Source organism: Fistularia commersonii, chromosome 31 (assembly GCF_037954325.1).
Source record: "Fistularia commersonii isolate RoL2024-O1a breed Wild chromosome 31, RoL_Fcom_v1.0, whole genome shotgun sequence".
In the NCBI taxonomy this organism is placed as follows: domain Eukaryota; kingdom Metazoa; phylum Chordata; class Actinopteri; order Syngnathiformes; family Fistulariidae; genus Fistularia; species Fistularia commersonii.
Genome location: NC_141314.1, coordinates 1,515,278 through 1,530,950, shown reverse-complemented (window position 1 = coordinate 1,530,950; position 15,673 = coordinate 1,515,278). Strand labels below are relative to the sequence as shown.

The 15,673-nt window shown below is 40.4% G+C and overlaps 1 protein-coding gene across 5 annotated transcripts in view; it reads left to right on the top strand.

The window, feature by feature from the left end:
* The first annotated feature begins 3,673 nt into the window (after positions 1 to 3,673).
* Positions 3,674 to 15,673, top strand: part of fbxo38 (F-box protein 38) — a 45,197-nt gene continuing 33,197 nt past the window's right edge. For 4 of the 5 annotated variants that reach the window (XM_086178620.1, XM_086178619.1, XM_086178617.1 and 1 more), the window contains exons 1-4: positions 3,674 to 3,797; positions 8,889 to 9,118; positions 9,764 to 9,897; positions 14,261 to 14,424. In XM_086178620.1, the coding sequence (XP_086034746.1) occupies positions 8,955 to 9,118; positions 9,764 to 9,897; positions 14,261 to 14,424 (462 nt within the window). In that variant the 5' untranslated portion in view covers positions 3,674 to 3,797; positions 8,889 to 8,954. Of the gene's footprint in view, positions 3,798 to 8,534; positions 9,119 to 9,763; positions 9,898 to 14,260; positions 14,425 to 15,673 lie in introns of those variants that run through there. The other variant, XM_086178618.1, reaches the window with a different exon arrangement.

The window sequence follows — 15,673 nt, the reverse complement described above, 5'->3', positions numbered from 1 at the left end:
TGAAAAAATAATTTGACTTTGGTTCTATTTATTCAGTGATTTTTACGGTTAAGTTATTTTCCACCTAACTTCACAATTTTTAGTCTTATTTTTTCAAAATCGCTGAAAAAAAAATCACATTTAGTGTTCAAATATGAAGAAGAGCCGTGCGGTGACGGGGCAGCCGGCGGAGCCCACTATGGATTGCGCAATAACTGCGCTGCCATGCTATGCGGCTGAGACCGTATTGCTGTCTCTGTGGGTGTCACTATTAAAATTTTCAAACACTTCAAGCACTAATATATGAATTAAATTTCCATACTTAAGCTGATGTGTATATATTTTTTCGTAAACAACTGTAACGTGTTTCTCTTGCCGAGCGATCGCGAAGCGGCAGCGAAGGCACACTAAGTGAGGCACGCAGTGACGGGGCCTCATGGTAGGGGGCACTGGTGATCCCAGGGAGCCTTTTTACTACTTGGCTAAAGAATGATAGAGTTTGCAATAGCAAGTTACTGTAAACAGTTAGCATGTGAAGTGCTGCCATCCAGGTATTTTTTTCCTCTTGCTTGGCTTTATTTCCAAAATGGAGGATTACATAGCTAAACTGAAAGAATTTTCCAAACTGGACTTTCAGTCGAAGCAGGAGATAATAAGCAAGGGAAGACCGACGCCGGCACAAATGGATTTGCTTCAGATTACGAGACGGACGACTCGGCCTTTTCAAACGGAGTGGTACACACGAAAACACTGGCTGTGTGGATGTCCAGTAAGAGAGCGCCTTTTCTGCTTTTCCTGCATTCTTTTCTCAACTTCTGACAATCAAACATGAGCGGCCGGCCACTCACAGGACTTCATTTATAAGTAAAGGTAAGAGATAATAATGTTTTTTTATGTGCTTTTTTTCTCTGCCACAGTTTGTGTATGTATAGAATGCTGATGTGATTTTGTAAACAAAACACGTAAACTGCTGTCAATTAAATGGTGAATAAGCTACTCCGTAGGGTTCATATGTTTGTAAATCTGACTGATGACGTCAGTGCTTCACCAGCCATGAACCTCACCGCACGTCACTGCACTCAGTGTATGTGTGTATGTGTTCGTGTGTTGCAAGACACCCGCAGTTCATGCATTTTATTTTAAATGCATTCATGGGATTTCTTTGGGCCTCAGTTATTCACAGCTCTAAGCAAATAGTGCTATGTGTAAAAATACTGACAAAAACAAATGTTTCTTTGAATATACCATACTTTTTTACGGTTTATAAAAGCGTCCAGTCCCAGTTTTGAAACAGCAATGAACAGACATATAGAACACAAAAACCTGAAACAAAGAGAATTCAACTTTTAATTCCTCCAATACGGCGCTGAGTAGAGGTGTAATTCAAGTGCAAGCAGTCTGAGAGTATCTATATCATCATATAAACCAGGATCATGAAGAGGCTCACACTCCCCATGGAAACAATGAGAAGAAGCTATCGTAATTGAAAAAACCCGCAACTCACCTCAGATGGCTGTTATTGTGAATATCATTCATTTTCTAAAAACACTGGCTAAAAACACATTCTGAATATTCTCAAAGTGGATGTTCAGAATGTGTGTTCCAGCTTCCATGTTGATGTGGGAATCCCCCAAGATTGCCCCATCCCACCCTATTTATCTATACTAGCTACCGAAATGCTAGCCATTTACATTAAAAATTGCAACAATATCCAAAAATTAGACGTGTTGGGTACAGAAATTATTATTAGCCAGCTGGCAGATGACACAACTTTATTTTTGAAAAATGAGCATCAAGTCCCAATAAGCGTTGAAAAAAATAAAAAAATTCTCCAAGGCTTCAGGAACTTATCATTAAGCTCAAAGAAATGTGAACTTTTTGCACTTCATGACTGGCCACTAAAAAAAATCTGCAATATTCCTATTAAATCAGAAATAAAATACTTGGGTATTTTCCTCTCTACGGACCAAAAGTTAAATCAATCCAAGAACATAGAATCTAAACTCAATAAAAGTAAAGCTAAATAGAATATATGGCTCCAAAGAGATTTATCAATATTGGGCCAGATATATTTGACCAAAATGGAATGTTTATCTAGATGTAAATACCCAATGTATTCCAATCTTTCTCCAAATCAACTCATAAAATCTATTAACCAAATAACTTTCAACTTTATCTGGAGGAACACTTCATCTAAAATATCACATATGGTGAAAGAAACAAGTGAAAGAGAGCTGAAAGTGATTGATTTGGACTGCCGCAATGAGACATTGAAGGTGAATTGGTTGAAATCCTGGATCAAGCATCATCATTCTTTCTGGTATTGTATCCCTAACTCCTTATTCAACAAAGTCGGTGGCCTAAGTCTTCCGCTTATCTCTGACTTTGATAGCAACAAGATTCCTGTCAAATTTTCAGAGTTCCATAAACAAACATTATTGTACTAAAAAATGATATATGTACACAATTTTTAACCACATGGTACAGTAATATGGAACAAAAGATATGTACTGCATTGCAACAAATCTCTATTTTACAAGGAATGGTTTGAGAAAGGTATATGGTCAATAATTGACTTGATGGATTACAGTGGCGGTCTTTTAGACTATGAACAATTCTGTACTACACACAGCTTTACCCCTCCCATATTAGAGTTCATAAAGTTATGAAATGCACTGTCTCAACAATTTGTATTCCTGACCAAAAATATAATGACGCACCAAACCATACAACCACAGTTACCCTGACTTTCACTCCTGGGAATCTCAATTCTGGATAGAAAATGCAACAACTCCTTTATTAGGAAATGTTTTACAGAAAACTTATTCCCTGGATGTCAAAACAAAAATAAGATTTTAAATAAAATTGATAAGGAATCGATTGCCAGGCTGCGAACTATGTATCTGAGTCTACCCATACCCCCCTTGGCAAAAGAGACCCACTTCAAAATTATGAATGACATCTACCCATCTAAGGAATTATTGACGGTACGCTTTAATATTGACGATAATATTTGTACCTTTTGTGAAGACAACATTGAAACCACTGACCATATATTTTTCTCATGCGAAAAAGTACAGGGCTTTTGGGCTAAAACTCAGAAATGGGTTAAAGACAATTTTCCATCATCACCAGTTTCCTTCTCAAGAGATGACATAACATTTGGGTTACTTTTAAGCAACTAAAGAGATGAACTTCCCTCAGCCGCAGGGAATCTTCAATCTTTGTAGTTACAGTTAACAGTTAAGACGATTCATATTTCATTGTATTTCTTATTCTTCCTCCTTTCTACTATTATCTATTACTGTTATGTTTTTTACTTGAAACTCTGGCACAACAATTTTCTTCGGGATAAATAAAGTTATTCTCATCTCATCTCATCTCATCTCATCTCATCTCATCTCATCTCATCTCATCTCATCTCAACTATGTGTCAATGTCATTTTAGGCCTGGCCAAGTTCTTTATTCACAAAAACCGAATGCAAAAATGTTCCCCCAATTTTACGTTCTTTATAAATGATTATAAAGGTCGGAGGCTTCAAAATTTTTTCAGGCTTTTTTTTTACTGAAAAGTGTGAAATCGACAGTTCTGGGCATTTCAGAACTAAAGAGAAAATAGATGATCGGTCGGTGGCGGTAATGAGTCTCGCCGGGAGTGGTGACTACCCTTTTACATCCACAGAAGAAGCAAGACGGAAATGTTTGCAGAAGTAGCATGGACAGTTTAGTTGTGTTTATCCGACCAGTAATACGCATCCGTCAGACACCCAGGATGGATGAGGAGCTACACCTCAGCGCAACCGAGAGAAACACGCAGGCAGGTCACGGCAGCGGTCTAAAGCATCACGGCGTGTTTGTCGCGCCGGTTTTTGACGTGTTTTGTCTGTGTCTACCATGTTAGCCACGGCTATGCTAGCTGGTAGGTCGCTTTTGACAAAGACCGAATTTCACTTGACGGAACCATAACGTTGAAATTGTCGCCATGAGAGGAGTCAAATAGCGAGGCTCCTCTTTGCCTGCGTGAACTCCGTTTTGTTTACTTTTTATTACTGCCCCTTAAAGACAAACACGCTTGTCGCCGGCAAACGCTGAGCACCATGACGTTAATGTTTTCGAGCTCAGTTTCGTTAAGCAGGTCTGTAGGTGTGTCCAATGACTTGCATACTGTGTCACTAAAATGTCATTTAAAATGGCACTAAAATGTCAAGCAGTTAATATTTTTAGGTCTTATTTGCCCCCAGACGTTTGGTCTATTTTCTTGCATCCTCATTTGTCCAAAAGCCCAGCTGTGTTCAAGTTTACGTTCTGAAATTCTTCATGTCGAAACCTGGTCCTGAAACTTTGTTGTCACTTTGTCAGGGACCTTTAGACAACCTACTCAATCTAACAACCAGATTTCCTCATGAAACAATACACGGTTGAATAAGTAAGTGTTTAAACAATGACAGCAATGACTGTATAACACCTCAAAAGATTTGAGATGCATATGAGGCAATACGTTAACAGTGTTTTCTTTATCCACTCTCTCATTCTCAGATTTGTCAAATGTATTTGGACAATTGATTGACAGGTAGCTGTCACCCATATGGCTGTTTCGTCTCCGCCGATGATGCGTTCTATCACTGCAGTATGGTCTGCGAACTTCAGGATGATGATGTCCTTGTTGGAGGCAAGACAGTTGTTTGTGAACAGGCTGTAGAGGATGGCGCTGAGGGCACATCCCTGAGGAGTGCCTTTGTTCATGATGATGCTGGGGTCCTGTTACTTATCCTGACAGACTGGAGTCTGCCAGTCAGGAAGTCCAGGAGCCAGTTTATGGGGTATGACGGTGTTGAATGTGAAGGTGAGGTCCTGATGAAGTAGTCTCTGTTTTCTAGGTGGGAAAGGGAGTTGTGGAAGGTGGCAGCTATGGTGTCTGAGGTGGACCTGTTGGTCTGGTATGCAAATTGCAGGGGGTCAAGGGTTTCAGGGATGTCGTTCAGACTGTGGGCCAGGAACACTCTCTCAAAGCACTTCATGATTATCGTAGTGAGTGCTACTGGCCTGTAATCATTCAGGCAGGTGGGTGGGCTCCTCTTGGGGAGGGGGACGGTGGTTATGTTCTTGAAGCAGGTGGATACAGTGCTCTGGCTGAGTGCTCTATGCTTGAAGGAAGGATTTAAGGGGTGTAGTGAAAGAGGATGCAGAGGATAGGGGGAGACAGAAACAGATGATTTGCTGTTCCAACTACTGAAGGGAACACCCAAGAGCAGACTGCTGCATTTTTTACCTCACGTAAATTTTCTTTGCTCTTATACATTGCTGGGTTCTCAGCCTGGTGAAACAATGTAATGCATCTCGAATCTCTTATCCCTTTAATTCCCAGTCATCTAGTGTCTTCTAGGTATTTCTCCCGCCTCCAATGAAGACTCACTGACAGATCTTAAGTCCTTGTCTTTGTGCTCAGCCGTTATTCATCTGCATCTCTCTGAACCTTCACTATAGAATGGATCTAGCCTTGGACTTGAAAGGAAATATTTTTGAATATGCCACTGGGAGGTATTGTGTATACTATAATCAAACCAATGTGGATTCCATTTGCACAGTCAGTAGAATTGTCAACGCTTAAGTATCATAAGGAACTCATCAGAATTTTTTTTTTCCAGAATATGTATAGAAAAATCCCTGTTTGCACGCCGTGCTCACTACGTGATTCTGATGTAATTTCCTGTGGGCTTTCGAGTCGCAGTGTCCTTTTTGTGGTCAAGCCTGACCCTCTGTCCACCGGTGAGGATCAATGCATGCAGCCTGGATTTGACCTGTTGTGTCAGCAACTGATTCTTATCAAGTGGTGTGTGTGTGTGTGTGTGTGTGTGTGTGTGTGTGTGTGTGTGTGTGTGTGTGTGTGTGTGTGTGTGTGTGTGTGTGTGTGTGTGTGTGTGTGTGTGTGTGTGTGTGTGTGTGTGTGTGTGGGCACTTGTGTGTGTGTGTGTCTGACATACAGTGTCGTGTGTTAAAGCGTTCTGCAGTGTTCAGTATTAGTCTTGTTTGGTAAAATTCTCACCCTCAAATAGGTCCTTTTTTAATTGAATGGGGCGGAAAGAGTTTCAAGTCCTTTTCCAAATTTTGGTTGCCATTTCTTTCTTTATTTTATTTTATTATTATATTTTATTGCTGATGCTCACATGCTTTTCTTTGGACTTTTTGCATAGTTTATCAACCTTTATTAGGTAACTATTTGAGTAAGCTTGGTTGATTCTTACCAACATATGGACTGTAATGACTCAGCTGAATATCAGAAGCCAAATTATTATAAATCAGTCAATCTCAGTGACGTGCGGTGAGGTTCATGGCTGGTGAGGCACGGACTTCATCACAGATGTCAGATTTACAAATATATGAACCATACAGAGTAGGTTATTCACCATTTTATTGGCAGCAGTTGACGTATTTTGTTTAAAATATCATATCAGCATTCTTTACATATACGAACTGTAGCATAGAAGAAAAGTACATGTAAAAAAAACTTATTATCTCTTACTTTTACTTATAAATGAAGTCCATGTGCCACTCCTTCTGAAGAAAAGCATCGATAACCTGCTTGTAGAAGTCTTCCTTATCTTTCTTCAGTTTTAAATGTCTCTCTGTCTCAATGGAAATCACTGCCAGTGAAGAAAGTCGTCCTTGATGGGTCCTGTTTTGAGTCTTTTTGGTGCTGAAAATGACTGCTGCACCGATGCTGTCATAGCCTTAACGGTGACCACCGGCCAGAGCAACTTTGTTGCCTCAGGAACAGTTTGAATGAGATCCTTCTGGGCCAAATAGTTTAGAAGCTGCCTAGAACATTGACATCAGGGATGGGCAAACTATGGCCCGCAGGTCGCATCTGGCCCGTTGGTCTTTTTAATCCGGCCCGGCAAAGATTGGTACAGAATTCATACTTGATGTGAATGATTGAATGATTGGGTCAATGAATGTGGGAGCTCAAACAGGAGATTATTTAATTTCTGGAGCTACTTCAGAACACTTGAGAATTTTCCTGAGCTGAATGACACAGATTGGCTTTGTGATTCAGCCTTTACTGTGGACATACTGGCACATGAATGAGCTGGACGTGAAGCTACAAGGGAAATAACGCTTTGCGCATGAAATGCAAGTAAACGTTACAGCAAATGTTAGACAAACGTCAGACAAGTCCAATATGTGCTTTTAACAAATGCATTTTTTTTTTAATATGTATCGTATCTTGTGCTGACCCGGCCCATTTGTCAAATTTTAAAAGTCAATGTGGCCCCTGAGCCAAAAAGTTTGCCCACACCTGATTTATATTCATCCCTCACCGTTCGGGAGCTATACAGCCCAATAAGGTTGGCAAAAAATAGCTGGATGGCTGCACTTGACTTTCTAACTGTTTATTGTAGCTTGCTTTTGGTAATTCTATTATTCTGTGGCTGATCCCTGGGATCAGCGGTGCCCCCTACCATGAGGCACCGTCATTGCATGCCTCACTTATTGTCTCTTCGCAGTCCTTTTATGATTACGAGAAACACGTTACCGTTGTTTACGAAAAAACATAAGACACATCAGCTAAACTCTGGAAATTTAGTTCATCTATTAAAAGTGTTTTTTTATTTGTGACATCCATAGAAACAGCAATATCGTCTCAGTGCATAGCATGGCAGCACAGTTACCAGAATCTTTGCGCAATCCATAGTGGGCTCAGCTGGTTGCTGCGTCGCTGCGTCGCCGCACATCTCTTCTTCATATTTGAACAGTAAATGTGAATTTTTTTTCTGCGATTTTTGGGAAAAAAAAACAAACTAAAAATGAGGAAGAAGTGGAAAATAACTTTATAGTACAAATCACTGAATAAATGTAACCATTTAATTTATTTTTTCAATTTGGATTTTTTTCTTGATGACAGGTGAGGCCCGGCCACCCCTGCCTCTACTGACTGCACGTCAATCGTTGCTCAGCTCTGAGCCCCTTCTTGTTAACATTGGTGATTATAGATGAGGTTAGACAGGAATCTCCATGGCCCACGATGTTTGCAGATGACATTGTGATGTAGTAAGCCCATGTAGTAAGAGCAGGGAACAGGTAAAGGAAAATTTAGAGAGGTGGAGGTATGCTCTTGAAAGGAGAGGAGTAAAGGTTAGTTGCAGCAAGACAGAATATGTGTGTTTGAATTAGAGGGACAAGTACAACAGTGAGGCAGCAGCAATGCTGTATGGTTTGGAGACAGTGGCTTTGAAGAAAAAAAACTTGAAGTAGCAGAGGTAAAGGTATTGAGGTTCTTTTTGGGGGTGACAAGAATGGATATGATCAGTAATGAGCCCATCAGAGGGACAGCTCATGTTAGATCTTTTGGAGATAAAGTCAAGCAGGACAGACTGAGATGGTTTGGACATGCATAGAAGAGGAATGGTGGTTATCTGAGTAGACAGACAAGCCAGACTGAGTTTTGGTCATGGACAGAGGAGGGTTTGTGAACATATTGGTCAAAGAATGCTGGGGCTGGAACTGCCAGGTAGGAGGTAAATGAAGACCAAAGAGAAGATCTATGGATGTGGTGGGAGAGGACATGAAGTTAGCGTTTGTGAGAAGCGAGGATACAGAGAACAGGGCTAGATGGAGGAGGTTGAATCGCTTTAGTGACCCCTGAAGGCACAAGCCAAAAGGAAAAGAAGAAGATATGCTAGCATGGGCTAACAAATTGTTTTTTTCAAAAGGGTTATTAGTTTTATTCAGTGTAATTATGTTTTCCTATGGCAAGTAAATACATTTTTTTTTTTTTTAATAATTCTTAGGCTATGTTTAAAATTCGTCTTTTGGGAGTGTCTGCCTTCCAAGGCTCAGCGGGAGGAACGTTCCTGACGCGTCTGACACTTTATTTTGGTCTCACCATCCTCCCTCCTGTGCCGTCCAGGACTTAGAGTGATGTGGGAGACCTAGCCCCCCCTTGCTGCAGAAGGGAGAGTGTGTCGCCGGCAACATGGACGCTTTAGGTCCAAGAAGGAAGTCCTCTAAACTCCAGACCACAGGGGGTAGTGGCAGCAGCGGTGGCAGCGGTGGTGGTGGCGAAGCAATCCTGTGTCCTGGCGAGCCCAAAGATTACATCAATGAGCTCTCCCATGAAGTGCTCTGTCACATATTCAGGTATCTGCTGTTCTAGTAAGGCGTTTCTACATTACATCTCATGAATGGTTTTTGATTAAGTCAGTTTGCATACGGGGTGCAAAAAGTCACAGGCTGTATATTTATTACAAAAATTCCATCACAAGGTCTCAGCTTTGGTTATATTCTGATGATCACCTTCACATAGCCTAATTGGAAACATGAGCCTACAGCTGAAGTGAATCCAAAACACACCTCAGCACTTCAAAACACACCTTTGTTCTTGTTGTGAGGTGTGCTCACCGTGTTATGAAATAATGATGTATGAATATCAGACAAAGCACTTTTAGCAGGAACTACTGTGCTTTCCTGACTGAACCTGCTGAATCATTCATGCTTGGACAGGATTTAGTTAATTCATAAAAACATTAAAAAGTAGATCTGTCTCAAGAACAATCAATAAAAAAATGAAATCTGATCTTTATGCAAAGCAGGAGTGGGGGGAGAAGGTTGTTGAGAATAACTGATTTCCTTAATGGGGTTCAGCTGAAAGGCTATGTTCATAAATTGATAGAATTTCATAAAGAATGGTCATATATCCACTATTTCATCATACTGAAGCAGTGCTTCGAATAACATAGACAGGCTATGTCTCTTGGATTAAGCTTTTGAACTTTTGCTCCTAAGGTACCTTCCCATGAAGGACATTATGTGTATGGAGTGTCTGTCCAGGAAGCTCCGAGAAGCTGTGACTCTATACCTGAGGGTGATCAAGGTTGTGGATTTGTGTGCCGGTCGCTGGTGGGAGTACATGCCGTCAGGTAAGAGCCGTGTGTCCGCTTGTCACCCATTACCAACAAGGGTGTGTCATGTGATTGAAAGTGGATTATTTTTAGTTTTCTTTGTCTGTGAAGGAACTCAGGTTAGCTTAGACCAAATACATGTGTGTGTGAATGAGAGACAACCAGGTGGCGTGGTGAAACTACAGGGAGTAGAGATGATAAATGTGAAATAGGTGGAGGAAGGTCAGGTGTGGTAAGAGTCCCAACAAGAATGAAAGAAAAATATGTAGAAATGGACCAGCAATGTGAAAAGACAGGAAGCAGAGCTGGAGGCAGCAGAGATGAAGATGCCAAGGTACACTTTGGGGGTGTTGAGGATGCATAGGATCAAGAACGAGTCAGAAGGACAACCCACATCTATTGCGGAGCTGAAAAGAAAAGAGGAGCTTACATAGTTTTATTTTTTATTTTTTGCTGAGGACTACCTGAAATTTCATTTGTTTTTAATTTGAACTGAAGATTAAAATCATCGTGCAACTTCAGCATCTGATAACTGCAACACCTCCGAAGACTCCCAGTCTTCACTTTGGAATAAACAACATGAGGCTCAGTATATATATATATATATATATATATATATATATATATATATATATATATATATATATATATATATATATATATATATATATATATATATATATGGTCAAAGTATGTATGTATTTATGTGTATATATATATATACACATACATACATACTTTGACCATATATATACCATAAGTAGTCGTAGTAGTACTGCATATACGTCATATTGCATGGTCTGACGTCTTTTCTGAAAATGAGAACAAATGCATAATAAAAGAAAAGGAATAGAATTAGTCACAAAAATTTCTTAAATTTATCTAGAAGATACCCTAAATATGAAGCAAGGATATCCAGGTTGTATAAATAAATTCAGTCACCTCAAAAGTAACAAGAAATTAAAAAGAGCTTAATCAAAAGTGAAATTAGAAACCTGCCAGAGGGTGGAACCGCAGGTCTTAGGTCCACTGACCCAGTCGGCCTGGTGGAAATTCTCTGCTCGATGCCTGGAATCAGGACAGAACTGTTCTAAAAAGCAGGCTTCGGAGAGGTCACCCAATTGACTAGTGGCCATAAGCAGAGATGCACCCTTTTGTTGAATTAATCATTTATTACGTTATTACTTTGGTGTCAGAGTCATAAATCAGAAAATGTTGCAAATTATAAATTATGCTGAACTGAAAATGGGAAGAAAAGTGCAAGGGCATTTGCAAAGGCAAGACGCCTCCATAATATTGTAAGGAATTACCGGTAATCATATCCAAAGGAGATATTCAAAGGACCAAAGTAGTCATTGGATGGGATTCACCAGTCACCAGTCAGTCACAGGTAGTGCAACAGCAGCAACAGCAGCAACAGTGACAACAACAACAGTAATAACAACAAAAACAATGTATTGGTGAAATTATAACAGATATATTATAATGATATTTTACATTATTATGTATTATATTTTGCATTTTGCATGGTCTGATGTCTTCTTTTCCCGTTTCACCCCAACATGTTGTTTGTATTTAAACATCAACATTTTTAGCAGAACTGCATAATTGCACATTAGCTAGCACTTCCACGACAGAACAAGAAGGTCCCTGGTTAGATTCTGACAGCAGGTGTTTCTGTGTGGGGTTTACATGTTTGCGTAGCTTTCCAGTTTCCTCATGCAAATCGAGCATTATAACCAGATCAAACCAGATCGGTTGAGGACCGGGTTATCAACGACCACCATTGGTTCTGATGACCTACGGGGAACCAATGGAAACGGCTATTGTAAGTCAAAGAAGGAGAGAAGGAAGGCGTGTTCGAAAGCAGAGAGAGAAGAGGAAAGGAAAGAGTCTGGGACTGAGAGTAGGGACTTTGAATATTGGGACTATGACAGGAAAAGGTAGAGAGTTGGTTGACATGATACGGAGAAGGAAGGTGGATATACTGTGTGTCCAGGAGACCAGGTTGAAAGGTAATAAGGCTAGAAGCTTAGGAGCAGGTCACAAGTTGTACTATCATGGCACTGACAAGAAGAGAAATGGAGTAGGAGTTATCTTGAAGGAGGAGTTCGTAAGGAACGTCCTCGAGGTGAAAAGAATGTCAGATAGACTTATGAGTCTGAAACTGGAAATTGAAGGTGTGATGCTCAATGTTGTTAGTGGCTATGTCCCGCAGGTGGGATGTGAATTTGTAAAGAAGATGAAGTTCTGGAATCAGTTAGATGAAGTGATAGAGAATATCCCCAGAAGTGAGAGAGTGGTAATTGGTGCAGACTTCAATGGTGTTGGTGAAGGCAATAAAGGGGATGAAGAAGTGATGGGTAGATTTGCTATACGGGATAGGAACGCAGAGGGACAGATGGTGGTAGATTTTGCAAAAAGGATGGCAATGGCTGTAGTCAACACTTTTTTTCCAGAAAAAATAGGAACATAGGGCAACTTATAAGAGAGGAGGCAGGTAGACTACATCTTGTATAGACAAGGTAACCTGTAAGAGATTAGTGACTGCAAATTAGTTTTAAGTGAGAATGTAGCCAGACAGCATGGGATGGTGGTTTGTAGGATTACTCTGGTGAGAAGGAAGATCAAGAGGAAAATGGCAGAGCATAGGACAAAGTGGTGGAAGCTGAAAGGAGAGGAGTGGTGTATTGTTTTCAGGAAGGAGTTGAGAAAGGCGCTGGGTGGTCAGGGAGACCTTCCAGATGATTGGACAACTACAGCTAGTGGTGGTGGAATGAGGAAGTGCAGGAGTATATACAGAGAAAGCGGTTAGCAAAGAAGAAATGGGATACTGAGAGGACTGAAGAAAACAGGGAGATACAACATAAGATAAATATAGGGGTAGCAAATGCTAAACAAAGGACGTACGATGACTTGTATGCTTGGTTGGACAGTAAGGAGGGAGAGAATGATCTATATAGGTTGGCGAAACAGAGAGATAAAGATGGGAAGGATGTACAGCAGGTCTGGGTGATTAAGGATAGAGAGGGAAATGTATTGACAGATGCTAGAAGAGTGATGGGAAGATGGAAAGAGTACTTTGAAGAGCTTATGAATGTGGAAAATGAAAGAAAGGCCAGTGTAGAAGAGGTGACTATTGTAGACGACAAAGTAGCACAAATAAGTAAAAGTGAAGTAAAGAAGGCATTGAAGAGGACGAAGAGTGGAAAGGCAGTTGGTCCTGATGATATACCTGTGGAGGTGTGGAAGCGTCTCGGAGAGGCAGCGGTAGAGTTTCTGACTAGATTATTCAACAGGATCTTAGAGAGTGAGAAGATGCCTGAAGAATGGAGATGAAGTGTGATGGTGAGCTGGAAAGGAGAGGAATGAAAGTTTGTCGCAGCAAGACAGAATATATGTGTTGTATGAGAGGAACTCAGGTGGAACAGTGATCCTACAGCGAGTGGAGATCAAGGAGAGTGTGGAAAAGAGGTGAAGAGACGGGTCCAAGCAGGTTGGAATGGGTGGAGAAAAGTGTCAGGGGTACTATGCGGTTGGAATGGGTGGAGAAAAGTGTCAGGGGTACTATGCGATAGAAGACTATCTGCCAAAAGGCAAGGTGTACAAGTGGTGAGATCAGCGATGCTGTATGGCCTAGAAACAGTTACAATGACCAAAAGACAGGAGGCAGAGCTAGAGGTCACAGAGATGAAGATGTTGAGAATCTCTTTGGGAGTGATGAGGATGTACAGGATCAGGAATGAGTCTGTCAGATGTTCAGCACATGTTAGAAGGTCAGAGAAGCCAGATTGAGATGGTTTGGTCATGTTCAAAGGAAGGATAGTGAATACATTGGTCGACGGATGCTGGCATTGGAGCTCCCAGGCAGGAGGTCTTGAGGAACACCAAAGAGAAGATTTATGGACACAGTGAGAGAGGATATGAAGGTATTTGGTGTGAGAGAGGAGGATACAGAGAATAGGGTTAGATGGAGAAAGTTGACTCGCTGTGACAACCCCTGAAGAGAAAAGCCGAAAGAAGAACATATATATATATCAACTTTTACCATCAACTATGTGTTTTCCCTGACTAAAATGCTTGTGTGTGTGTGTGTGTGTGTGTGTGTGTGTGTGTGTGTGTGTGTGTGTGTGTGTGTGTGTGTGTGTGTGTGTGTGTGTGTGTTACAAAGATAGGAAAAACAACAGTAAGTAGTGAACTTTGCAGCCGCAAAATTTTTTTCAGTGTTTTTTTTTCCTTGCTACATTTTCGTTCATTGTCACATAATTGAAGGAAAATCTTTTGGTCGATTATATTATCATCAGCCCAACAGATTTAGAAATTTGTTCATGTTGATCAGTCAATTTAGGAAAGGATTCGATTTTGGTTCTTGTTTGTCAAGGTTTTACGGACAGCAGCTTCCTGCTCCTTCTGAAGAAAATGCCTGACCTGGAGCAGCTCTATGGGCTCCACCCCCGGTACCTGGAGAGGCGGCGAGTCCGGGGCTATGAGGCCTTCAGTATCCCTGGCGTCCTGGAGGCGCTGCAGGCCTGCCCCAGTCTGCTGGTCAGTATGAACTCATGACCGGGCGCGTCTTATGTTTGCAGATGATTCTTTCTTGTTTTTCACAGTATTACAAACTGTAGATTCAATGATTCAAATAAGTTATCATTAAATGCGATATAACACAACGTTTATGGTGTTTGACAGTATTACATCAAATGGTGAAATAAAAAAAAAATAACAGATTGAGTTCAACTCAAAAGGTTTCCTTTTTTTTAATCAAAAACTTTGTTGAAAGTCACATACAGACTTCATCACAGGAAAATTTGGGAAGGATTTGCTGAATCATAGTTGAACACATTGTATTGTGCAGTGCCAAATACAAAACTAATATTCATTATATAATTAAACCTCAGAAAAGAGCTGTTGGGATTATTAATAAGGCTTTGTATTTTGAACCCATGAGTCACATTTTCATATGTTCCTCAATGTTAAAGTTTTCCCAATATCATGTACCTAAAGACATTGGTAATACTGTTTAGAGTGGTTAACAGTAGCATCCAAGTCTGTTTTCAGCGTAAATTAAGAAAAGTGTCGTATGTAGCTCAGTGGTAGAGTGCATGCATGGGTTCAATCCCCACCATCTCCACTGTAAGTTGCTTTGGTTAAAAGCATCTGCCAAATGACTGTAATGTGATGTAAAGAGAAGGAAATCATCGTAGAAGAAGTTTTTTGTATGTTTCAGAAATGCAAAGCAAGAAGAAAATTCAGTAATTAAATATGAATGTGCTTCAGTGATGGGGGTCAATTTATGGGATTTGCTCAGATGTGTTGAAGTTGTATAGGTCTTCATACTAAAAATAAAGCGTTAAAATGTTATTATCAGTTAAGGATTATCATTGAATTATGCAGTTTTTTCCTATTATAATTTGTTTGTTTTTTTCAGCGGATAGAATAGGAAAGGCATAAATAAATCCTTGAGTTTATAACTTTTTCTTAATGAAGAATTAAATCTCTTTTTTGGTAAAAACAGCAAAGCGAAATAAATCTTTTTCATTCGTTCATCATTCCTCCCACCCCAGCCGTCTGTGCTGAGATCGCCTCAGGAGTGGACAGGTGCCATTTTTCCACAAATAAAATAGGTGTCCCAAACAATTATACTGGAATTACCGGACTATAAGCCGCTCCTTTTTTCACATACTTTGAACACTGCGGCTTAAACCAAGATGCAGCTAATTATGGAATTTTTGGGCTAACAAGCTTCATGCCACCAAAACATTTAGCCTCCTCACATCAGGCTACTGAAATTACA